This window comes from Salmo salar, chromosome 05 (assembly GCF_965601325.2).
Source record: "Salmo salar chromosome 05, fSalSal1, whole genome shotgun sequence".
NCBI lineage: Eukaryota > Metazoa > Chordata > Actinopteri > Salmoniformes > Salmonidae > Salmo > Salmo salar.
The window spans coordinates 32,985,006-33,012,487 of record NC_138295.1 but is presented as its reverse complement, the minus strand read 5'-3'; the positions used below and the strand labels follow the sequence as shown (position 1 = coordinate 33,012,487).

The 27,482-nt window shown below is 44.8% G+C and overlaps 1 protein-coding gene across 1 annotated transcript; it reads left to right on the top strand.

Annotated features, from left to right (window-relative positions):
* The first annotated feature begins 54 nt into the window (after window positions 1-54).
* On the top strand, window positions 55-12,304 carry clcf1 (cardiotrophin-like cytokine factor 1). Its single transcript, XM_082974916.1, has 3 exons — window positions 55-67; window positions 10,342-10,502; window positions 10,820-12,304. The coding sequence occupies exons 1-3, from the start codon at window positions 55-57 to the stop codon at window positions 12,185-12,187; spliced, it is 1,542 nt and encodes a 513-aa protein (XP_082831042.1). The 3' UTR covers window positions 12,188-12,304.
* The last annotated feature ends 15,178 nt before the right edge of the window (window positions 12,305-27,482 follow it).

The window sequence follows — 27,482 nt, the reverse complement described above, 5'->3', positions numbered from 1 at the left end:
CTGATTTAATCAGTGTGAACTGAAAGGAAATAAAGTAATTTGCCAAAATTAAAGATGCATTTTGGAGGTAAGTCCCTGTAAAAATGATCAAAGCTTAATATCTTCCACAATAACAGTCTTATAAAAAATTGTATTTATTTATTATAATGATGATTCATGTGATTAGGATAATAATGATTTACTATGAACCAATCTCTTTTACAAATGAATATTTTACAAACCACACTAGTGGTATTCCTGTTATTTGATCATTTTGAAATTATCCACAGTAGGAGTTCCCAGTAAGTTGTATATTTTGCATAATAATATGATGATGACCAAGGTGAATTTGCACTTCATTTTCTCTACCACCTAAGTCAAATTTCTAAGTAAATTTCAATGGATATATGAACCCTGAATATTTTCAGATAATAGCAGAAATCCCTCCCCAGTTGACAATTGTAATAACATATTAAAAGATAACAAATACGTAAAGCATGTTTATCTGAGAATACAGAAGAAATAGAGTAGTTGAGCTTTTGTCTGCACATATCATATATATTGATACTCAAAATATAAACAAATACTGAGATCAAATGTTATAACATAACAAAAATCCCTTTGAGAACTTCTCTGTTCTATAAAAAGGGGGATTTACAGTGTAGGACATTGAGGAGGCAATTTGATCTGAATGTAAGTTTTCACAAGCTTAGAAATGACAAATGTTTTTTAAATTAGCGCTAGTGGCTGTGTGTGGTGTGTGTGTGTGTGTGTGTGTGTGTGTGTGTGTGTGAATGAGAAGTTTCCTTCATTGTAAAAAATGGCTTGGGTTGAGAGGTACAAGATGGAGCTAAAGCCCTTGTCTAGTTAGCAGACATTGATATGAGAAAGTACATTGTTCACGTTAGTCAGGGTGTGAGAACACACATACACCTGCCCCTTGGGACAGCCTATGCGCTGGTGTTCCATGTCTGTGGATGGGGGGTAAAAGAGAGGGAGGTTAAACATTGTGTGACAAAATGATGCTAAACTCAGTAAAAATAGAAACATCTTTTTAAGTTTTCAGCAAACTAAACATGTGTAAATATTTGTATGAACATAACAAGATTCAACAACTGAGACATAAACTGAACAAGTTCCACAGACATGTGACTAACAGAAATGGAATTATGTGTCCCTGAACAAAGGGGGGGTCAAAATCAAAAGTAACAGTCCGTATCTGGTGTGGCCACCAGCTGCATTAAGTACTGCAGTGCATCTCCTCCTCATGGAGTGCACCAGATTTGCCAGTTCTTGCTGTGAGATGTTACCCCACTCTTCCACCAAGGCACCTGCAAGTTTCCCGAACATTTCTGGGGGGAATGTCCCTAGCCCTCACCCTCCGATCCAACAGGTCCCAGACCTGCTCAATGGGATTGAGACCCGGGCTCTTCGCTGACCATGGCAGAACACTGACATTCCTGTCTTGCAGGAAATCACGCACAGAACGAGCAGTATGGCTGGTAGCATGGTCATGCTGGAGGGTCATGTCAGGATGAGCCTGCAGGAAGGGTACCACATGAGGGAGGAGGACGTCTTCCCCGTAACGCACAGCATTGAGATTACCTGCAATGACAACAAGCTCAGTCCGATGATGCTGTGACACACCGCCCCAGACCATGACGGACCCTCCACCTCGATCCCGCTCCAGAGTACAGGCCTCACACTCATTCCATCGATGATAAACGCGAATCTGACCATCACCCCTGGTGAGACAAAACTGTGACTCGTCAGTGAAGAGCACTTTTTGCCAGTCCTCTCTGGACCAGCAACAGTGGGTTTATGCCCATAGGCAACATTGTTGCCTTACAATCCCTCAGTCCAGCCTCTCTCAGCCTATTGCAGACAGTCTGAGCACTGATGGAGGGATTGTGTGTTCCTGGTGTAACTCAGGCAGTTGTTGTTGCCATCCTGTACCTGTCCCACAGGTGTGATGTTCAGATGTACCGATCCTGTGCAGGTGTTACACATGGTCTGCCCCTGCAAGGACAATCAGTTGTCTGTCCTGTCTCCCTGTAGTGCTGTCTCACAGTACAGACATTGCAATTTATTGTCCTGGCCACATCTGCAGTCCTCATGCCTCCTTGCAGCATGCCTAAGGCACGTTCACACAGATGAGCAGGGACCCTGGGCATCTTTCTTTTGGTGTTTTTCAGAGTCAGTAGAAAGGCCTCTTTAGTGTCCTAAGTTTTCCTAACTCCCTACCATCTGTAAGCTGTTAGTGTCTTAACGACCGTTCCACAGGTGCATTTACATTTTTTACATTTTACTCATTTAGCAGACACTCTTATCCAGAGCAACTGACAGTAGTGAACGCATACATTTCATTTCATGCATTTTTTTGTACTGGCCCCCCGTGGGAATCGAACCCACAACCCCGGCATTGCACACACCATGCTGGCGTTGCAAACACCATGCTCTACCAACTGAGCCACAGGGAAAGCTATGCATTGTCATGAATCGTTTATGGTTCATTGAACAAGCATGGGAAACGGTGTTTAAACCCTTTACAATGAAGATCTGTGAAGTTATTTGGATTTTTACGAATTATCTTTGAAAGACATGGTCCTGAAAAAGGGACATTTCTTTTTTTGCTGAGTTTATAAGCTCTAAAACAAAAGAATAATAGGCTGAAGATTTCCTCTCTCTCTCCCTGCCTCTCTCTCTCTCCCTGCCTCTCTCTCTCCCACTCTTTTTTTCCTCCTCTCTCCCACGCTTTCAGATGGTCTTCAATAAAGCAATAAGGTTAAAACAACAACCCCCCCCCCCATACAAATGATCCAATATTAGTTATATAACTAAACCACTTGATATGACCAAGTTTCCCAGATTTGAGCATATAAAGAATATAAACCAAGTTCAAACAGACAGACCGTATTGCCTTTGACCTCTTTCTTTCTCTCTCTTTCTTTCTCTGTCTGTCTCCTGTGCGTGTTTTTCTCTCTGACACACACCGGCATGTTATGGCTGTGAGGCTGAATTAGTGTCGGTGTGTTTTAGATAACAGTGTTTGTGTCCGTGTGGAAAGCAGAGCACATCCACTCTGTTGAAGGGTTCAAACCCACACTTGGGTCTAGAGCAGAGCGACAGAAGAATATAGGAGAAAGTAAAGAGAGAGGGATGAAAGAAAAAGCGATGGACCATTCACATCCTTTGCTCAGCCCCATCCTTGACTCTGTGTGTGTGAGAGAGAGGGAGAGAGACATTGAGGTCGAAAGAGTGAGAGAAAGAGGGATTGAGTAAGAGAAGGAGAAAGTGGTGGTGCAGGATTAATACAGTACAGATTCCCTATTGACAGGAGTTAGCGAGAGAGGGAGAGGGGGAATGATATAAAATGAGTTGGTCACGCTTTGAACAGTTACACATGCTGTTTACATTTTTCCCAAATTAACATGGCCCTTCACTTCATCTCTCTCTCTCTCTGCCTTTCCCTTATTCTCTCTCATCCAAGTCCTTTACCCCTTCTCCTCCTCTCTGTATTTCTCTCTACATCCCTCTCTTTATGTCTGTCTGTCACTTTCTCCCCCATCCCCCCTTTCTCTCCCTCTCTCCTCCATTGTTTTCTAAAGCAGACAGACAGAATACATTGAACGGACGGCTCTTGTATTTTTGTTGTTGCAGACTTCCTTTTTAAGCGTAACCTGGGGGTTTTGGATAGGGAGTTAGGCAGAGCAGGGGAAGGTAGACTCCCTGTGGCTCAGTTGGTAGAGCATGGTGTTTGCAACGCCAGCATGGTGTGCGCAACGCCAGGGTTGTGGGTTCGATTTCCCCCGGGGGGCCAGTACAAAAAAAAAAGAAAATGCATGAAATGAAATGTATGAAAATGTATGCACTCACTACTGTAAGTCGCTCTGGATAAGAGCGTCTGCTAAAATGACTAAAATGTAAATTAGAAACCTAAGTCTGACTGTCTGAAAAAAGGAGGGAAGAATGGAAAGAGGTACAGTAGATGAAGGGGATGAGGTGTGCTAATTAGAGAAGGGAAGAAAGAGAGAGTCCAAAAAGTGAACATTGAAGGAGAGAAAGAAAGGGATATGGAGAGAGCTAATATTGATCATTAGGCGGTGGATGGAAAACTGAGAGGACGAAGTGTGTAATGAAAGTAAGAATTAAAGACACATTTCTCTGGGAAGGAGAGAGAATAAACAAACGGGGAGAGGAAGATAATTAAATCAGAGAGAAACACAAAACTAAAAAGAGTGAACGTTGAGTTTGTTGGAAGTAGCAAAGAGAGGGTTTTGTTGTAATCATACAATTGTATTGTATGTTTTATGCCTCTCTATCTCCCTTTTGGTTTTCTGTCATTGATGTTCTTTGGCAATCCAGGGTCCGTTCCATGCCAAGTAGATCAATTTGAATTTCAATATGAACTCCAAGAAGATATCTCCAGGGATAAGAGATGGAGAGAGTGTGAGTGTGAGTGTGAGTGTGTGTGTGTGTGTGTGTGTGTGTGTGTGTGTATATGCTCAAGCACATGTAAGTGTGTTTCAAAAGATTGGCACGTTGGTCCTTGTGTGTGTGTGCATGTGTGCGTGCGTGTATGCGCGCGCGTGTGTGTGTGTTGAGTTAGTGAAGGAATGCACGTTTGATTGAGTACATAAATCTGTGCTGTAACTGTACACAGGCACACATCGACCCTGACCCTGCCACCCCCCTCCCTGTGGTCTAAACGCCTGTTACTGTCCAGCCAGCCAGGGTATCAGTGTGTGCATGCACAAAGCCACCTTACTTTATGGTGAAATATCATTTTCCTCAGGTACTAAATATGGATAGAATAGAACTAAATAGAATTAAGAAATAAGGCCCGAGTGGGTGTGGTATATGGCCAATATACCACGGCTAAGGGCTGTTCTTATGCGCAACGCGGAGTGCCTGGATACAGCCCTTAGCCGTGGTATATTGGCCATATACCACAAATCCCTGAGGTGCCCCATTGCTATTATAAACTGGTTACAAATGTAATTAGAACAGTAAAAATACATGTTTTGTCATACCCGTGGTATACAGTCTCATATACCACGGCTCGAACCACCCAGTTTATAATGTAGAATATAGCACCGCTTCCAATCCAAGTGCCAATGCCGTTTAGCAAACTCCGAGCAGGGTTATGGTCAGATGACATGAAAATAGAGTTCTTTGGCCACGCACACCAGTGGTGGGTTTGTCGTTGAAAAACAGAAGCATATACAGAATAGTAGCTCATACCCACTGTAAAATATGGTGGTGGATCGTTGATGTCATGGGGCTATTTTGCTTCCACTGGTCCTGCGGCCCTTGTTAAGGTCAACGGCATCATCAACTTTACCAAGTACCAGGACATTTTAGCCCAAAACCTGGCTCCTTCAGCTAAGAGGCGGGAACTTAGACGCAAGGGGATCTTCCATCAAGACAATAACCCCAACACACACATCAAAATACACAAATATATGGTTAATTAACCACAAAATCAACAGTCTCCAGACTTGAACCCCATTGAAAACCTGTGGTTTGAATTGAAGAGGTCAGTCCATAAGTGCAGATGAAGGATATCAAGGATCTGGAGGAGTGGTCTAAGACCCCTCCCAATGTGTTCTCCAATCTCATGAGACATTTTAGAAAAGGCTCATTGTCAATATCCTCGCAAGGTGAGGCTGCTGGAGTACTGAAAACAGCCTTATCTTTTTTTAGATTCGTTTTATTAGTTAAATAAAATAGTCTCTGAGCAACTCTATTAGTATACAATAAAAATCCCACTTAGCATACAATATAGCTCCGTATTTATATGATTTATTTTATACAGTCTTTTTTTGCTAATCTTTATCAAGGGTGCCAATAATTTTGGACATGACGGTAGCTGATAGCAAGTCTTCTGTAGTCTGTAGGATCTGTACCCCAGCCCTGAGGCCAGCCTGTGCCCTAACCCCAATGTTCAACCTTGACTGACCACAGACTCTTAACCTCAAATCAAGCACCATAAATGTTGTCCTACAGCTGGCAGCCATAAGACTGTGCAAAGTTTCACATTTACATCTGCAATCAAACCATAGATTAACATAGATAATCAAACATGGTTTAGAGAATGGAGAACTGCGTGTATACGCACACACACACACACACACACACACAGGTCACAGGAAAGCTCTGTTGTAATGTGATCATGCCTGTGAGAATGTTCTGGCTTCAACCTGTCCTGTGGAGTTTGTTCTTAGTGCCAGGTACTGCTCCCTGCTCCGAAGACCGAGGGTTTGGGCTTTACGTTATCCTAACATTTACCGTCCACAGTAAAACTGTCTCATTCTACAGACGACGCTTGTGCATCAAAGCGGCATTCTGCCAGGCTGCGTTGTGTTTTGCATTAAAACACATGCAATGTGAAGTGTTCCAGGTGCGTGTTAGGAAGTTACCGAGATGAGTTATATTTCTCTACAGTATTCTTCTATGTTCCACGGGAGAGTTGTTGAGCTGTTGCAATTCGTTCTAAATATTAAGGTGTGTCGGGCATCGAGCTTTTGTGATTGAAAGGAGTTGACATGTTTTGCTGTAACTGTTAAACCGATTCAGATGAAAGGTGTTGAGGTGTGTTAAGGAGTAATATGTTGAAAGTGATGACGTTGAGAAATGGGTTCTATAGTGGAAAAAGTCCTGACATGTTTGGTTAGTTCTGAGCAGAACAAGGTGTCTGCATAAATGTTTGTGAGTTGTTCAAGAGCTCCTCTTAAGTCTTTCACTCCCCGGGGGCAAACTGATGGAGGGAAGAATGAGGGAGTGAGAGAGAGAGAGAGAGAGAGAGAGAGCACTAATCAGGGTTAATAAGCTGCTGTTATTTTGGCCTGGGGCAAAAAAAACGGAAGACTTCTAAATGTCATTTTACCTTTATTTAACTAGGCAAGTCGGTTAAGAACAAATTCTTATTTTCAAGACAAGATTTTAAAGACGAGAAGAAAGAGAGGGGTAAAGGAGGAGAAGGAGAGGAAATGGAGAAAACAATCAACAACCTGATAACCTTCACCAAATAGATGGAGGGACAGAAAGGAAGAGAGGAAATGAGAAACAGAGGGATATTGCAGGAGTAAGAAAGACAGGAGAGAATAAGTGGAAGAGGAGTTGAAAGGAGAGCGATGGATTGGATAGAGAGAGAAAGAAGGGGATGGATGGGGGAACAGAGAGATGGTAACATCCTGTACAGAACATATTTCACACCTGGTGAACAGCAACATGTTTAAAACTCAGAATTACACAGACCCTTGCCCTGTCTGCCTGTCAGCCTGGAAGACCGAGAGAGAGCGGGACCATGAATACAAGCGTGGTGGAGGAAGGGAAAAGAGAGAGAGTATAGGGTGGATGAAACGGTTCTTGGAAAGCAAAGGGCAAAAGAGAATAGGAGAGAGGTAACAGATGTGTGTGGCAACAAGATGGAGAAAGGGGGGGGGGGGGAGAGATTAAAGGATGCATAAAATGAGAGCATTTGGGAAGTTATGACAGCTGAGTCCTGGGGGACAGACAGACAGACAGACAGACAGACAGACAGGGGAATAGGATTCTCTGTGTGTTCTGTCTCTCAGTGGCCCTATGGGACAGGGAAGTGGATAGGCACTGAGCTCTCTACCATTAACATAGATCATTTGGCCACCATTTTCCCTGTGTGAAGCTGGAAGAGAGGGCCTTAAAAAGGGTCCACACATTAGCCCCCCCTGGTCACCTCCAACTTACACACACACACACACACACCTCCAACTTAACACACACACACACACACCTCCAACTTAACACACACACACACACCTCCAACTTAACACACACACACACACACCTCCAACTTAACACACACACCTCCAACTTAACACACACACACACCTCCAACTTAACACACACACACACACACCTCCAACTTAACACACACACCTCCAACTTAACACACACACACACCTCCAACTTAACACACACACACACACCTCCAACTTAACACACACACACACACCTCCAACTTAACACACACACACACCTCCAACTTAACACACACACACACACCTCCAACTTAACACACACACACACACCTCCAACTTAACACACACACACACACACCTCCACCTTAACACACACACCTCCAACTTAACACACACACACACACACACACACCTCCAACTTAACACACACACACACACACACACCTCCAACTTAACACACACACCTCCAACTTAACACACACACACACACCTCCAACTTAACACACACACACACACCTCCAACTTAACACACACACACACACCTCCAACTTAACACACACACACACACCTCCAACTTAACACACACACACACACCTCCAACTTAACACACACACACACACCTCCAACTTACACACACACACACACACCTCCAACTTAACACACACACACACACACCTCCACCTTAACACACACACCTCCACTAACACACACACACACCTCCAACTTAACACACACACACACACCTCCAACTTAACACACACACACACACACCTCCACCTAACACACACACCTCCAACTTAACACACACACACACACCTCCAACTTAACACACACACACACCTCCAACTTAACACACACACACACCTCCAACTTAACACACACACACACACCTCCAACTTAACACACACACCTCCAACTAACACACACACACACCTCCAACTTAACACACACACACACCTCCAACTTAACACACACACACACACACCTCCAACTTAACACACACACACACCTCCAACTTAACACACACACACACACCTCCAACTTAACACACACACACACCTCCAACTTAACACACACACACACACCTCCAACTTAACACACACACACACACACCACCTCCAACTTACACACACACACCTCCAACTTAACACACACACCTCCAACTTACACACACACACACACCTCCAACTTACACACACACACACACCTCCAACTTAACACACACACACACACCTCCAACTTAACACACACACACACACCTCCAACTTAACACACACACACACACCTCCAACTTAACACACACACACACACACCTCCAACTTAACACACACACACACACCTCCAACTTAACACACACACACACACACCTCCAACTTAACACACACACACACACCTCCAACTTAACACACACCACCTCCAACTTAACACACACACACACCTCCAACTTAACACACACACACACCTCCAACTTCAACACACACACACACACACACACCTCCAACTTAACACACACACCTCCAACTTACACACACACACCTCCAACTTAACACACACCACACACCCTCCAACTTAACACACACACACACACACCTCCAACTTAACACACACACACACCTCCAACTTAACACACACACACACCCTCCAACTTAACACACACACACACACCTCCAACTTAACACACACACACACACACCTCCAACTTAACACACCACACCCTCCAACTTACACACACACACCTCCAACTTAACACACACACACACCTCCAACTTACACACACACACCTCCAACTTAACACACACACACACCTCCAACTTAACACACACACACACCTCCAACTTAACACACACACACACACACACACCTCCAACTTAACACACACACCTCCAACTTAACACACGCACACACACACAACGTATGCATGCACTCATGTAAACAGGCACACACGCTTAACATTAAACACACACATGCACACCAATGTATCCACACCGATGTACAGCATTCCAAGTACAAACAACAAAATCATGCACACATGTACGCACATTTACAAGCACTCACATGCCAACATAAACACTTATACAACACCAACGTAAACACTTATACAACACCAACGTAAACACTTATACAACACCAACGTAAACACTTATACAACACCAACGTAAACACTTATACAACACCAACGTAAACACAAGCAAATTAAGGCAAATAAGAGACAAAGTCATGCATTCAAAACAAACGCACACAAATAAACATGTTGATGACAATAAAGTAAGCCAGATATATATCTCTGCTGTGTGTGTGTGTGTGTGTGTGTGTGTGAGGGCCTGCCTGCGTGCATGAGTGTGTGTGTGTGCGTGTGTTAGAGGTGGATTGAACAGTGAGACCATTCGTCTGACTGTTTGAAGCTTTGACTGAAGTTTTATTTGAGACCAAAGAAAACATTTGACAGCCAGAACCTCTAAAATTGGATTGAAACCGAAAGGTTTTATTGCCAGTCAGATTACTTAGATTTGCCAATATATTCAAACAAAACCATCACCATAGAGACTTAGAAATAAACAGCCTTGTGTAGTTTTAATCTTCAACAAATACTGATCTTTCCTTTGACTGGATTCTCCCCCAGTCCATCACATCCAGCTCACACTGCTATTGTCTGCAGCCGTAGCATCGGTCCAGGTCCCAGAGCCCTACCTCAGCCTGTCTAATGAGAGAACTTCGATTGAGAGGACGTATGAGCTGACCAAGTACCTGGAGCATCAGCTGAGAGAGATAAAGGACACCTATGTGAGTACTGTACTGTTATATAGATGCTGTGTTGAAACACTTATGTTGGAGCATGTCAATGTTTCTTTCCACAAGTGTTTGAATTCACCACATATTTGAGAAGCCTGGTTCCATTCTGTTTCTGCTCCAGCCAACCCTTTGGTCTTTGCTATTGGGAGTTTGCTAACACAGAAACAGACTGGCACCCAGGCTTGTGTCTGAGCATAGTTAATCCATGACTGATTGCACATGTTGGATTAAATATTCCTTCTCTCCCTCCCACTCCCTCTTTCCATACTCTGCTCTTCCTCCATCTCCTCCCCTCTTCCCTCCCTTAGCTATCCTACCTGGGCCCTCCGTTCAGTGATCCAGACTTCTCCCCTCCACGGCCCAACAGCACGACCCTGTCCCTGCCCAGCGCCGCCACCCGTCTGGAGCTGTGGCGGGGATTGGAGAACCGTGCCAGGCTGACCCAGAACCATAGGGCTTACTCTGTCCTGCTGGGAGCGGTGAGGGAGCTGGCCCGCTCCACCCTCTGCCCCTACCTCCAGAGCTCCCTGCTGCACTTCTCTACAGGCCTGGACAGTCTGCTGGGGTCTATATCAAGCCTCATGAACACTCAGGGGTATGCCCTGCCTCCTGCTGGGATCGAGGCGCAGTACCTGCAGAGAGACACAGGGGGCGACAGAGAGGCAATGGGACGCAGACCATCCCCACTGATGAGTCAGGGTCTCTATAAGGCAGGGGTGGGGGCGGAGGTGGGGCCAAAGAGGCATCCTCTTGGTGATCAGAGGGGTACTGGGACCACCAGAGGGGCAGTGAGAGGAGAAAAGGAGGAGAGCACCAGGAGAGAAATGACAGCGAGAAAGAGGGAGAGAGAGAAAGATAGGGGGAGGGAGGGTAGGAGAGCGGAGGTAACTAGGGCTGTGGTTAGGAGCGTGGGGTCGAGGCAGGAGGAGAGATGGGAGCGTGGGAGGAAAGGGAGGAGGAGAGAGGCAGAAGATTGGGAGGGGGCCAGTGAAGACAGGGAAGAGGAGGATGAGTTGGAGAGAAAGGGAGGGAAGGACAGAAGGGGGAGGAGGCTGCTGAGTGTTTCAGAGGAAGGAGAGAGAACAGTTAAGCAGGGTCCACTGGACTCTGAAGCCAGCGTCACTCTGTCCTTTTCAGACAGACAAACCTTCCCCCAACAACAACTCCTAAACAACAATAACAACAACAACTATGATCACAACAACCTCTACAGCTACAACTTCAACTATCACCCCCAAAATAAGGACAGAGCCGGGGGGGATTCAGAAAACAGGGCGACAGAGGAGGAACAATACATCATCCGAGAGTCTGCATCCCTCCTCTCCTCCTCTTCATCCTTCCATCCCCAGCGCCGATCCCCTCGCTCCTTATTCTCCCCCACTCTCCACCCCCCCCTCTCACCCCTCTCCCTCCTCTACCCGTTTGGCACAGGGCCGGGGGAGGGACACACCCTGTTGTCAGAACCAGTTCCCCTGTCATTGAGGAGGGGTCCCCCCTTGCTGCCGCCCCCTCCCCTGTCACCTCTTCTGTCCTCCTCCCCTCTGCTGGCGGTGCAGCCGGCGCTGAACGACTTCTCCAGGAAGGTTGAGGGCTTCTGGGTACTGAGGGAACTGCAGAGCTGGCTGTGGCGCTCCGCCAAGGACTTCAACCGCCTCAAGAAGAGACTCCGAGTCTGACAGACTGATAGAGGAGGGAGGACACACACTGTCTGTCTGTCTCTCTCTCTCTGTCTCTCTCTCTCTCTCTCTCTCACACACACAGTCTGAGAAACTGAGAGAACACACACAGAGACATACCCACACATAGAACCTGAGAGTGGGCACAAACACACACACACATTTTCACACAGACAGTGTTGGAATACCTACCTAGTGCTGAACCACGGAAAAGTGGCTTTCTGGCCTGCCATCAGCCTGAGCACACATTGGCACATCCGGGGATGGAAAATAATCAATTGTCTGTCGCTGTCTGTGGACAATATCAGCACTGTCACCAATGTCATGACATCATGACATAGCAGGTCATTGATCTGCCATTGGAACTTATTTACTGGATGTAACACCTCACATACTGGACAAAGGTGGTGATCAAGCAGCTAGACAGTCATGTCATTGACTGAGAGCTGAATCAGAACAGCAGTGAATCACTAGACATTCATCTTAGGGAGGAAGAGAGAGTTATGAATGGAGAGAGACAGGGAAGAAGAGGAAGGAGAAGAGGGTAGAAAGAGAGTGAGTGGGAGAAAGAGAGAAAGTGGGCGGTGGGGGTTGCTGAGTAATCAGAAATCTGCAGACACTTACAGTAAACACTGCATAGACACCTACCGGACACACACAGTACAGACCCATTTCCAGGCGTACCAGTCATTTGTGAATTGGCCAACTGTTTTTACAGTTCAGTTGTTGACACTTTTAGCTTTAGAATGGGTATCTCAGCCTTTCCCTCCACTTTTTTCAGCCATATGCAACACAAAAGCCCCTAACCTTGGCATGGTGGGGTTTTCTATCAACTGCCTTGTCTTTACAGCAGGTCTGGGACCTTTTCAGTAATGTCCAACAGTGTGTATGTATAGTTTAGGATTAGATTATATCTGTGATATTTATTGAACAAGATGTTGTATTTATTTTCTTGTGTGAATACTGTCCTACATCATGTTGGAGATGGAAAATAATCAAATATGAGCTTTTGTACTGAGATGAATGTTATTGTTCCTTTAGGGAGGGGTGTTTGGGGAGTGAGGTTGTTTTTGAACGTTATGGTTTTGACTGTGTTGGTTTGGGTGAGGGGTACAACTGAAAGATTTGGAAGGGGGTGCATTTCCGAAAACTAAGAGCGACTCACATTTATCAAAAACAAGAGGGTAATGAAAGAGTTTTATTTGTCTGTCTTGACAAAATTTACGATGTCTCTTTTTCTTTCATCTCTCCCCTTCCCCCCATCCCTCACTACTCCCTTTCTGTTCTCCATCCTATTATCTCACGCATCTCGCCTTCCCAAAAATATCCCTCTAACCTGCCTCGTAACAGACAGAGCTTAGGAGCATAAACACACAGGTACGAACACAACCCTTAAACACGTCCACCTTCACCCCCTCTGTTTCTTTCCGTTGTTCTCTGTCTCTAACTCTCTCTTCCATTTCCCTCACACAGTTTCTCACTCTCTTTCTCCCCCCGTCTCTCGTTTCCCCTCAGGCTGGAAATTAAGGGATCAATGAAGATCCCACCCTTCACCTCAGCTACACACCTACACTGTGCACAACCATTTCCCAACCGACTACACACACAGATACACAGGGCCGGCTCTAGCCTTTTGGGGGCCCTTTTAGTGTGTCCCCCTCTTGACATAGAGAAATGTAAATTTTAAGTTAATTTCCTGCAATTCTACATATTTCGCCATGGGCGGAAATAAACTTTTTATATTTTAGAAAAAAATGTCATGCAATTCTACTCATTTTGCCATGGCGCCGATATTTTCTTTTCAGTTTTACAGCTAATTTCCTGCAATTCGACCTATTTTGCCATGGCTTATGCCATGTTATTGACATCTGAGTGAGAGTTACTAACAAACTTGGAGGTCACAGCCACACCATCATCCCAGACACCCTGGACCCACTCAAATTCTCATTTGAGTGGGAACAGATCTACAGATGACTCAATTGCACTCCATATTGCCCTCTCTATTGCACTCCCACCTGGACAAGAAGAACACCTATGTGAGAATGCTGTTCATTGACTACAGCTCAGTGTTCAACACCATAAATGCCCTCCAAGCTAAACCACTAAGCTAAGGACACTGGGACTGAATGCCTCCCTCTGTAACTGGATCCTGGACTTCCTGACACGATGCCCCCAGGTGGTGAGGGTAGGCAACAACACATCCACCACACTGACCTTCAACACGGGGGCCCCTCAGGCGTGCGTGCTTAGTCACCTCCTGTACTCCCTGTTCATCCACGAATGCATGGCCGCGCACGACTCCAACACCATCATTAAGTCTGCCGATGACACGGCGGTGGTAGGCTGATCACTGACGACGATGAGACAGCCTATAGGGAGGAGGTCAGAGACCTGGCAGTATGGTGCCAGGACAACAACCTCTCCCTCAACGTCAGCAAGACAAAGGAGCTGATCGTGAACTACGGAAAACGGAGGGCCAAGCACGCCCCCATTCATATCGACGGGGCCGTAGTGGAGCAGGTCGAGAGTTCCTCGGTGTCCACATCACTAAGGAATTATCATGTTCCACACACGCCAACACAGTCATGAAGAGGGCACGATAACGCCTCTTCCCCCTCAGGAGGCTGAAAACATTTGGCATGAGCCCTCAGATCCTCAAAAAGATATACAGCTGCACCATTGAGAGCGTCTTGACTGGCTGCATCACCACTTTGTACAGCTGCTGCTTGGCATCTGACTGCAAGGGTAGTGCGTACGGCCCAGTACATCACTGGGGTCAAACTCCCTGCCATTCAGGACCTCTATACCATGCAGTGTCAGAGGAAGATCCTAAAAATTGTCAAAGACTCTAGCCACCCCAGTCATAGACTGTTCTCTCTGCGACTGCATGGCAAGCGGTACTGATGCACCAAGTCTAGAACCTGGACCCTGAACAGCTTCTACCCCCAAGCCATAAGACTGATAAATAGTTAGTCCGGATTGCTACTTGGTTAACTAAACTCAGCAAAAAAGGAAACATCCTCTCACTGCATGGGCGGAAATCCCAGGGGAGACGGGGGGGACACGACCCCCCCATCCTGGGAAAAATATGATTTGTCCCCCCCAATATATCACTGAAACATAACTATGTAATTTAAATAATATTAATAATACGCAATGAAAGCAATTGTGCTGATTATAGACACTTAATAGCGCGTTTTTAAGTTTCAAAAGATTGCGACCCCCCCACCCTTTTCCTCACAATGGTTTGATCCACTGGCAAGGTAACAGAGGGGTTGTAGCCACTGTCTGAAAGGCACTCAATGAACGTAACTGACGTGAGGTTAATCCAGTCAATCGCGCACTCACACTAGCTGAATATGCAGAGCTAGTGCGCAAATATTAACTATTAAGCTAGCTAGTACCTATTCCATTTATGTGGCCTCGTCAAAGATGGAATCTTTGCTATCGTCAATTTATTCCGAGATCAGCATGCAGATGATGTAAGTTAGTGCTTTAAAGTCCCTGTGATAAGGTTAGCGATAAACTGAAGTCCAAACTGAACAGAACTACACTCTCTTCTACCATTGTCTTAAATATATTTAATGGTCTCGTTGCAAAAGCTAAATTGTCGCAAGGGAACTTTTCTTTATTTATTTTATTTAACCCGGGTAGCAAAGATTATAGCAAACACCACTGAAACTGAATTGGTGCTCGCTAGCTTTGCAAATTCAGCTATTGTTGGAAGCCAGCCAATATGAAACAAACTATTAAAATTACAAAAGGTTGCAGCATATGTTGTGTAAATGGTGAACTCATACAGCTGTCAACTCTTGTCATTTTAATCCGTTTCACATTTGCTAGCTACCTTTTAGATCGAAACCCAAATAGAATGATAAAAGATATGATAGAAGCCCATCTCCTACTGTAAATAACCTACACACTGTGTGTGTGTGTAGCCAGCCAGCCAGGTAGAAAAATGGCAGAAAAATAAAAGACAGACATCAGAGTATTTTTCAGTACACCAAAACGCAAAGTAAGAACCCTAGTAGCCTAATATCTCAAAGACTAGTTGATAAAATGTTCATAAGAAAGAAATGAAATTCTAATGGAAATGTTTCACAATGATGTCATTAGGCAGAGCAGGCAACAGATGGCACACAGACAGCAGAGTTGGGGACAGATATGCAGGGACAGACTGGCAGAGACAGGGAGTCTCAGGTAAGTTTGTTGAGTCTTTGTTTGGCAACATGAAAGGTTCTCCATTTTTTTAACTTGTAAAATAGGAACATAATTGGAAAATGCCATGGATACCCCCACTCTCAACTTAAACTGGTGACTGAACTAAGATTTGTTAAAGGCAATGGTATTGCTGTTGTGAGTAGTTGTGTAGTTTTGGGTACCGGTAGTTAGGAGTACGGCAAACACCTTATTTCTTTGGTTCCTCAATATACATTTACCATATTACAATGTAGGCTATGTGTTACAGCACTACTTTTGGTGTCCCCCTCAGGAATTGCTCTTGAGAAAATTTAATGTAATTGTCCCCCCCAAAGTTGATATCAGATTTTCGCCCCTGTCTCACTGTCAACTGCATTTATTTTCAGCAAACTTAACGTGTAAATATTTGTGTGAACATAAGATTCAACAACTGAGACATAAACTGAACAAGTTCCACAGACATGTGACTAACAGAAATTGAAAAATGTGTCCCTGAACAAAGGGGGGGGGGGGTCAAAAGTAACAGTCCGTATCTGGTGTGACCACCAGCTGCATTAAGTCTCCTCCTCATGGACTGCACCAGATTTGCCAGTTCTTGCTGTGAGATGTTACCCCACTCTTCCACCAAGGCACCTGCAAGTTCCCGGACATTTCTAGGGGGAATGTCCCTAGCCCTCACCCTCCGATCCAACAGGTCCCAGACGTACTCAATGGGATTGAGATCCGGGCTCTTCGATGGCCATGGCAGAACACTGACATTCTTGTCTTGCAGGAAATCACGCACAGAACAAGCAGTATGGCTGGTAGCATTGTCATGCTGGAGGGTCATGTCAGGATGAGCCTGCAGGAAGGGTACCACATGAGGGAGGAGGATGTCTTCCCTGTAACACACAGCGTTGAGATTACCTGCAATGACAACAAGCTCAGTCCGATGATGCTGTGACACACCGCCCCAGACCATGACGAACCCTCCACCTCCAAATCGATCCCGCTCCAGAGTACAGGCCTCGTTGTAACGCTCATTCCATCGATGATAAACGCGAATCCGACCATCACCCCTGGTGAGACAAAACTGCGACTTGTCAGTGAAGAGCACTTTTTGCCAGTCCTGTCTGGTCCAGCGACGGTGGGTTTGTGCCCATAGGCGACATTGTTGCCGGTGATGTCTGGTGAGGACCTGCCTTACAACAGGCCTACAAGCCCTCAGTCCAGCCTCTCTCAGCCTATTGCGGACAGTCTGAGCACTGATGGAGGGATTGTGTGTTCCTGGTGTAACTCAGGCAGTTGTTGTTGCCATCCTGTACCTGTCCCGCAGGTGTGATGTTCGGATGTACCGATCCTGTGCAGGTGTTGTTACATGTGGTCTGCCACTACGAGGATGATCAACTGTTCGTCCTGTCTCCCTGTAGCGCTGTCTTGGGCGTCTCACAGTACGGATATTGCAATTTATTGCCCTGGCCACATCTGCAGTCCTCATGCCTCCTTGCAGCATACCTAAGGCACGTTCACGCGTGTTTTTCAGAGTCAGTAGAAAGGCCTCTTTAGTGTCCTTAGTGTTCATAACTGTGACCTTAATTGCCTACCGTCTGTAAGCTGTTAGTGTCTTAACGACCGTTCCACAGGTGCATGTTCATGAATTATGGTTCATTGAACAAGCATGGGAAACAGTGTTTAAACCCTTTGCAATGAAGATCTGTGAAGTTATTACGAGTTTATTTAATTATCTGCATTGACCCTTTTTGCACTAACTTTTTTGACTCATCACATACACTTTTGCTAGTGTTTACTATCTGTCACTTTATTCCTAGTTATATGTATCTACCTCAATTACCTCATACACCTGCACATCGACTGGTACCGGCGTATACAGCCATGTTTACGTGACTTATTGTGTATCTATTATTACTTTTATTATTACGTGTTACTTTTCTACTATTTCTCTGTATTCTTTCTCTCTGCATTGTTGGGAAGGACCCGTAAGTAAACATTTCCCTTTTAGTTTACAGTTGTTGTTTACGAAGCATGTGACGAATAAAATTGTATTTGACACACACATATACACACACACTGACGTTCAAACTCCCAACCCAACCGGGGGGGGGTGGGGGGGAAAGGGAGCAGTAATGGTTCAGTAGGAAGGGACTTATCCCTGGTTGGTTGTCAATGCTGACACATGGTCATACACGCTCTGACTCAGTAACTATGAGTGAAAGTGGGGGAAAGGGTTAACTCTGAGACAGCACACACACACACAGCGCAGTGTGTTTTTTACATTTGGTAAAAGACATCAAAGGGGCCGCCACCAGTGGTCAACAAAGACCGCTTTGTGCCAGAGTGTGTTTGTGCATGTGTGCATGCACGTGTCTGACCCTGTGTGGCTTGTATGCGCCCCACGTGTGTGACTCATACAAGGCGCAAGTGTCATAAGCGGGTATAAACGAGGCTCCCCCTTCACAACTATGCCATTTCTACACTCTCTCTCCTGCAACACACACTCACACAGTCTCAATATTTCTCTCTGTATGGATGAGTAGATTGATGATGTAACTGGTGAGTGTTACCCAATGTTAGTCTGACCAGTGGCATTTTCTTGTTATTTACGTATTAAGTTCCATTCCCTAAGGCTCACTGTAGCAGTCTGTATTAAGTTCCATTCCATAAGGCTCACTGTAGCAGTCTGTATTAAGTTCCATTCCATAAGGCTCACTGTAGCAGTCTGTATTAAGTTCCATTCTCTAAGGCTCACTGTAGCAGTCTGTATTGAGTTCCATTCTCTAAGCCCCCCTGTAGCAGTCTGTATTAAGTTCCATTCCATAAGGCTCACTGTAGCAGTCTGTATTAAGTTCCATTCCCTAAGGCTCACTGTAGCAGTCTGTATTGAGTTCCATTCCCTAAGGCTCACTGTAGCAGTCTGTATTGAGTTCCATTCCCTAAGGCTCACTGTAGCAGTCTGTATTGAGTTCCATTCCCTAAGGTTCACTGTAGCAGTCTGTATTGAGTTCCATTCTCTAAGGCTCACTGTAGCAGTCTGTATTGAGTTCCATTCCCTAAGGCTCACTGTAGCAGTCTGTATTGAGTTCCATTCCCTAAGGTTCACTGTAGCAGTCTGTATTGAGTTCCATTCTCTAAGGCTCACTGTAGCAGTCTGTATTGAGTTCCATTCCCTAAGGCTCACTGTAGCAGTCTGTATTGAGTTCCATTCCCTGAGGCTCACTGTAGCAGTCTGTATTGAGTTCCATTCCCTAAGGCTCACTGTAGCAGTCTGTATTGAGTTCCATTCCCTAAGGTTCACTGTAGCAGTCTGTATTGAGTTCCATTCTCTAAGGCTCACTGTAGCAGTCTGTATTGAGTTCCATTCCCTAAGGCTCACTGTAGCAGTCTGTATTGAGTTCCATTCCCTAAGGCTCACTGTAGCAGTCTGTATTGAGTTCCATTCCCTAAGGCTCACTGTAGCAGTCTGTATTGAGTTCCATTCCCTAAGGTTCACTGTAGCAGTCTGTATTGAGTTCCATTCTCTAAGGCCCCCTGTAGCAGTCTGTATTGAGTTCCATTCCCTAAGGCTCACTGTAGCAGTCTGTATTGAGTTCCATTCCCTAAGGCTCACTGTAGCAGTCTGTATTGAGTTCCATTCCCTAAGGCTCACTGTAGCAGTCTGTATTGAGTTCCATTCCCTAAGGTTCACTGTAGCAGTCTGTATTGAGTTCCATTCTCTAAGGCTCACTGTAGCAGTCTGTATTGAGTTCCATTCCCTAAGCCCCCCTGAAAGCAGTCTGTATTGAGTTCCATTCCCTAAGGCTCACTGTAGCAGTCTGTATTGAGTTCCATTCCCTAAGGTTCACTGTAGCAGTCTGTATTGAGTTCCATTCCCTAAGGCTCACTGTAGCAGTCTGTATTGAGTTCCATTCCCTAAGGCTCACTGTAGCAGTCTGTATTGAGTTCCATTCTCTAAGCCCCCCTGTAGCAGTCTGTATTGAGTTCCATTCCCTAAGGCTCACTGTAGCAGTCTGTATTGAGTTCCATTCCCTAAGGCTCACTGTAGCAGTCTGTATTGAGTTCCATTCTCTAAGCCCCCCTGTAGCAGTCTGTATTGAGTTCCATTCTCTAAGCCCCCCTGTAGCAGTCTGTATTGAGTTCCATTCTCTAAGCCCCCCTGTAGCAGTCTGTATTGAGTTCCATTCTCTAAGCCCCCCTGTAGCAGTCTGTATTGAGTTCCATTCTCTAAGCCCCCTGTAGCAGTCTGTATTGAGTTCCATTCTCTAAGCCCCCCTGTAGCAGTCTGTATTGAGTTCCATTCTCTAAGGCTCCCTGTAGCAGTCTGGGAAAGCCCTGTCCAGATGAGTGGCAGTCTGTGACCTAATGGAAGAGTTATGGCCTACAGAGGAGTTGACATATAAGTCCTCTTGTTAAGAACTTTTATTTGCACTGTGAGAGGCAACGCTATCTGTCTCTGTCTTTCTCTCTCCCTCTGTTCTTACTTCCTTCTCTCTCCTTGCACACAGATGCTCCTTCCTAAGTACAAATCTGACCCCCCCCCCGTCGGTCTCTCTCCCTCTCTCACTCTTTCAATCTCTTCCCCATATGTCCCTTTGAATCCCTTTCTTTTTCAGTCCATCTATCCGAATGTTAACCAGCCTGTCAGTCATTCTATCTGTCTGTCCGTCCAACTACATTTCACCGCAAATCTCTCATTACCATCACTTTTTAACTCTAATACCCCCTTATTCTCTCCCTCTTTTTATTATTATATATTTTTTTTTTCAATTGAACCTTTATTTAACTAGGCAAGTCAGTTAAGTACAAATTCTTATTTACAATGACGGCCTACACCGGCCAAACCCGGACGATGCTGGGCCAATTGAGTGCCGCCCTATGGGGACTCCCAATCACAGCCGGTTGTGATACAGCCTGGATTCGAACCAGGGTGTCTGTAATGACGCCTCTAGCACTGAGACACAGTGGCTTAGACCGCTGCGCCACTCGGGAGCCCTTTTTATGTCTATCTTCAATTCTCTTTCCTTCCCTCTGTTCTGCTCACCTGCAGCACATAAAAATTCCTATTTTATTTCTCCACAGAACTGTTGAGTCGTCCCAGGGATTTACTGCATTCCTCTTCTCTCTCTGCACAGCTACATAGCATTGACGTGTTTTCTCTTTTTAACAATTTTATTTCCCCTTTCTCTCTCCATCCTTTGTCTTCACATACATTTATTCTCACACTCTTGAATCTACCTCCCCTCGTCTCTCTTCTCCTCCCCTCGTCTCTCTCCTCCACCCCACTTCTTCCTGGCCCATCCCTTCCTTTTACCTCATGCCCCACCTGCCCCACCCTCTCCCTCCCCCCACTCTGGGCCATTGCCATGCAATGGAACGTTCTGCCTCCACTAACTTAGCTGGAGGGTGCAGGGTTGGGCTGAACCTCTTAACCGCTAGGCAGGGGTTGCCCGAGGGCTTGGGATGAGCTTGATTTATGAGTTAATCAATTCATCCTCAGTGAGCGTGTAACCACCGAGGTGTGCTTTCTTTCATCTGGCTGTTTGAGTCTGTTGACTCGGCTACCTAGGAAAACACAGCCTGCTGTTGCCCTACGTGTTAGACTTCTTCAACATGTTTTCGAAAGAGATTAGAAGGGTGGTTTTGGATTCAATTCATAGGACCTTTGAATGGTTTGTGTGCGCGTGCAAGAACATAACCAGATGACAGAGGGCTGTTTGATGATCATCTAATAAGTCTGACGTGCATGTTGGCAGCCCATCAGATGAACGAATACAAAACAGAAAGCAGGAGACAGAAAGATACAGCAAGATATAGGATCTATTTGAAGAGCAAACCTATGGTCAGGTAAATCCAACATGGCGGAATCTGACTTCAACTCCAGACTTATTTAGAAGTAATATCTTTTTTTTTTTAAACAGTGCTCTCATAACATGTTATGATTCATGTTCTGTCAAAGAGTTTATTCCGTGGCCTTTAAAGGAGTTCTGGTTGTGGGGGGAAGTCAATGGAGCATTTAGCATGTTGAAGTGTCACATTTGTTTTAATCTTTATGGCTGGTTAGGAGCAGCTGGAATTATGCTGGATCAAACAGCGCAGGTAGAAACGAAGAAAAACAAACCTACCATTAAATCTATTTAGTCCTACCACGTGCCAACAGCCTTAAAGGACACCACCAGTTAAACACCCTGCAACTCTGACGTCAAGTGGCACACACCCAAATACCTCCGCAGCTGCCCCCATAATCTCAATTTTCTGCGACTCACATTCCATCCCCACAGTATAGTTGATAACCATAGCTATAAACTAAAAATAGTACCATACCACTTGTTGGCCCAAGCCCTCTGTACTGATACATATCTACTAGTCACATCACTCCTCTCAGGATCCCTCCCCCTTGACCCATCTTCCTCTACTTTCTTCACTGCCTCAGCATATGACAACTTCTGCACTACTCACTCTGGAAACCTCAACCTGCCTCTCTCACACGGGACATTTCTGATCCCCAGCCCCATGGGCACCTCGACAATTAACACATACCACTACTTTCCCCAATGCTACACATTCCCTTGTCTTATGCCCTTCTGTTTACGTCGCACACCTAGGAACCTACACACTGCTGCCACATGCCCATAAGTTTGACACCTGTAACAATGTAATGTATTCAGCATAAGAGCTTGTGCAGGATAACATACAGTATAGCCTAACATCACTTGGCCAAGGAGACACAGCAAAACAGTGACTTACATGTCGCCACTCACACCACTCTGCGTCGCACCAAACAACGAGCGTCACAAACACCGGGACTTTTCCCCTTCAGTTGGTCAACATGCACATTTACCACAAGCCCCAGTAATCTTGAGCAAAACCACTCACAGCTCTTGTCCCCATTCATTTAACACAGAGCACCTGCTCCCTCTGACCAGAAAAACCACAAACCATTATCACCAGCCCACTACTTCTTCTTCTTCTTCTTCTTCTTCTTCTTCTTCTTACCCTCACCGATTCCACAGCCCCCAACTCTGTTTTCACCCACAAATTGCTCAGACAAGAGTCCGTACAAATACATGTAGAAGGATGCCAATTAAATACAATGATGGTGGTTGATGAAGCAATTTAATTCAGCTGAGTAAGGCGGGCTTGTGGCTAATGAAGATTGGATGCAGGTGGCTGTATAAGCATGTATGGAGTTCCTGCTCCGACCACGTTCCAATATATAGGTCTGTGCCCCTATATGGAGATCCTGCACTAAGGCTGTGTTCCAATACTGAAACAAGCCCATATATGGAAGTTCCTGTTGTGGGTTCAGTGTGTCGTCTAAAGATGAAGCTCTCCTGCTGAAACTGCTTTATTAACTACATGACCTAGAGAGAGAGACACATACACATACTTGTCAAGAGCAATATCACAGACATATTATTTCTCGCTTACACAAAACTATTTCAAGGAACCGTGAAAACAAAGCAAATATTTTCCCAGTGTAACAGTGGAAATACATACAGGGCATATCTTTTAATGGTCCATTCAAAACCCAAAGATGATACGATGCTGTTTCTTCATTTCGTGGCGCTGTCTGAGTTTCTTTTCCGAGTTTCTCTTTCTTTATTCCCTTTTGGGTTTTGCAACATAAACACATTTAGATAGGACTAGACCAAAACAAACTCAATCCCAAATATGTGTCTGTCTGCCCAGTGAGAAATGGACAGGCCTGGACTTTGGTATTGTAATGAGAAGTTATTCTGGTTAAAAACAGTGTGTAATAATGGCTAGTTGGTGTTCAAAGGAAGTGATGATCTGTGACAGTGTTGATTCCTCAACAAAGGTTTTAGGAGGTTGAAATAATGAGTGATTTGCGCAGTGACCAAACATGATTGGCACTGGTTTCTTTTCACGTTTGTGGACCGAACGTGCAGTTTGAAGAATAGGACACAACAAAAATGTAATTGACGTCAATAACGTTAATTAGAGGCACAAACACAATCACTTGATTTTTCCTCCACTGTTGGTTTACAGTAAGATCCTATTGGCTGAAGCACTTACAGTAACTAAGACTTATAACACATTCATAAATAATTTCTCTTTTGACTATGTTTCTCTATCAATGACAGAATCAGGGTGACAGAGAGCTATAGATCATTCTCAGTGAGTGTCCACTTGTCACTGGTCTTTACATTAAGAATCTCCTCTCTCTCCCTGACTCATACGTGGTAACCCCTTAGAAGTCAAAGGCCAAGGTTCAACCAATCACAGCCTTCTGAACCACAGACATGAGGTCATACAGGCGAGTTGAGGAGAGACAGAGAGAGAAGCACTAGAACATTGTAGGAAGGAGATGTTTGGAAGGGATGGAAAGGAGAATGTTGACCGTGAAACAGAGAAGGATGAGAAAATGACAAATAAAAAAAGCGGACGGGACTTAAGAGGGAAGACAGAGGCTGAGTTTGGAGAGGACACAGGAAAGAGAGAGAACCGAGCAAGCACATTTGGTTCCTCGGAAGTTGTGGGAACATACGTTTTGGGTTTCCCATTGGTTCTGGGAACAGAGCCATCATTTTCCTGACTGGTAAAACGGAACTAATATTAACCACTTCAGTTAAGACAGGCATACTGTAAGACAGGTGAAAATAATTATCTCAGAAAAAAACTACCAGCCTACCTGTCAAGAGATGAGTCCCAACTAAACCGTGCATATACGACCTGTTGACATGTTGAGGGTTGACGTTTGTCTGAGTCTTGCCGTTAGATAATTCCAGTGACACCGTGTCGGATTCCAGGCAGCATTAATATTTCGACATGCTCACAGACCTTATCAAACAGCTAAATTATTTGTTCTCTCTGTTATCATTTCAGCAAACTAGCTAGCTATGTGAATTGCAGCCGCAAATCCGCCATATAAATAGAAAGAATATAATCTTGGCTAAAATGGAAAGCCTAACTATTAAAAACATTTCCAATATCAAACCAGTCGGAGAACATTCCTAGAACATCACCAGAATTAAAATGAAATGTAAATATGTTAAAACGTTTAGGAAACATTCTGTTAAAGTAATGAAATACCACAAAAATAATGTTTTTTTGTCAAGTTCCTTAAATATGCTGAGAATGTTCTAAAGCCGAGTAATTGTCCTGCACCATTCCCAGAAAGTTGTGGGATGGTTGCATGCAAATTAACCATAGGACAACCACGCTCTCACCAAGCTCTAAGAAACAAATGGTTCTAAGAATGTTATGTGCTAGCTGGGAAAGTCCTATCCATGTTTAGCTAGGGGCACTATTTTCTCTCACAAACTGCTTTTTCCTAAAATTAACCTGGCATTGAAGTTTTATGAAAGCATGCTTTAAAACTCACTGCATTATCTTATCACGCAGCTCTACCCTGCTAAGCAGCCTGGTTTCATAAACTAGATATAACATAGTAAATGTAAATCCGGGATGCTCAAATTAGTATGACATGTTACAGTGTGGTATGGTTACATAAGACAGATGGTTACTTAAGGCAAGAACGAAAGTAGGGAGGGTGGGCGTATAAGGGGAAAGTCTAGCAACACAACGTTTGCGAGTTCAAATTTAATCACGGACAACTTTAGCATTTTAGCTAATTAACAACTTTTCAACTATGTACTACTTTTTAGCTCCTTTGCGACTACTTAGCATGTTAGCTAACCCTTCCCCTAACCTTAACCTTAAACCTTTTAGATAAACCTTCTCTTAACTCTAACCATAACCCTTTTAGCTAACCCTTCCCCTAACCCTTTAACCAAATTCGTAACATATAATACGAAATGGGTGATGGACATCCACAAATTAACACATACCATATAACGTAACATATCATACTGAATGGAGTGTCACAGATTACGTACAGAATGATACGAAATGCTCTGAGACCAGGTTGCGCTAAGCACTGCCTAAGCCTCTTCACCCTCACCCACCTCCATTTGTTATCAACTCTAATTTCCCTCTTCCTCTCTCTTCCTTCATCTCTGCCCCACATTTCCTTCACCCTTTTTCACTTTCCTCGCTGGCTTTCCCTCTCCCTTCCCCGCTCCCCCTTCTCTCTTCCCCATCCCACTTTAATTGACTTGTTTGCTGTCCCTCCTCTCTATCTCTCCCCTCCTACCTCTCTCATTCCTTACCCTCTTCATGCTCCCTTTCTCTAACGCATTTCGCTCTCACCCCGTTTCCCTCCCCCTCTCTCCCCATCTCCCCCTCCTCCCTTCTTCCCCTGTATGATTTACTCAGTCTGCTTGGAGCCACTCATTACCCACCTCACATGGGTTCATCTTAGCCATAAAAGGCAGAAACCGAACAAGAGCAGTTTAGAGGACAACACTTAAGGCCAGAGACAACACCCTCTCCACCCTTCTTTTACTTTTCCATCCCTCCACCAACTCCCCCTTTTGTTTTGTCTTTCACTCTCATCCCTCTGTCCACAGTTAATGTTACGTTAAGCCTTCCTATATTCTCTTACTATATGCTCTCTCCCTCACTCTCTCTCTCTCTCTCTCTCTCTCTTTTCTGCTGTCTTTCTTTTTATCCCAGGCTCATCCATCATCTGCTGTTGCTGGGGTTAACCGGCTGTCAGGTAATTATCTCATATTTATGCAAATATTCGTGTCCCATATTTCTTCCCTAAACCCATCTAAAGCCTGTTCTCAGGGGTTGATGTCATAATTCAACCCAGAGTAAGAGTTATGGATGGCCCACAGGCACAGCGGCAGTACTTCATGTTCTCATCTTTGAGAGTAGTAATGATTCAGGAAGAGTCATGAAGGGAGTGTGTTGAATGTAGTAATTGAGGATCTTTGGCTACTGAGCAGTTGCTAACTTAAGACAGAGGTCATGGTTAGACCTATATATTCAGCTGTTTCCCCAAATGGTGAGTTGGAACATACAGGTTGTGACAAAAAAAAAAACTTGTCTGACAAAGTTCTAAGAACCACTATTCTGTATGATCCTCTGCTTCCTCCCAGTGGCCACAGTGGTCACAGCAGGCACATATCGCTCCTCTGTGTACTGTGCAGTATACTAGATGCTGTAGGGTCGACTCATTTCTCCACCTGCGTGTAGTTTACAGTTAGTTAATAGGAAATTTGACATGTTT

Bases quoted from the DNA above. Each gene is read 5' to 3' on its own strand.
- clcf1 (XM_082974916.1), top strand. The intron at 10,503-10,819 runs GTGAGTACTGTA...TCCCTCCCTTAG, and splicing joins GAGAGATAAAGGACACCTAT to CTATCCTACCTGGGCCCTCC.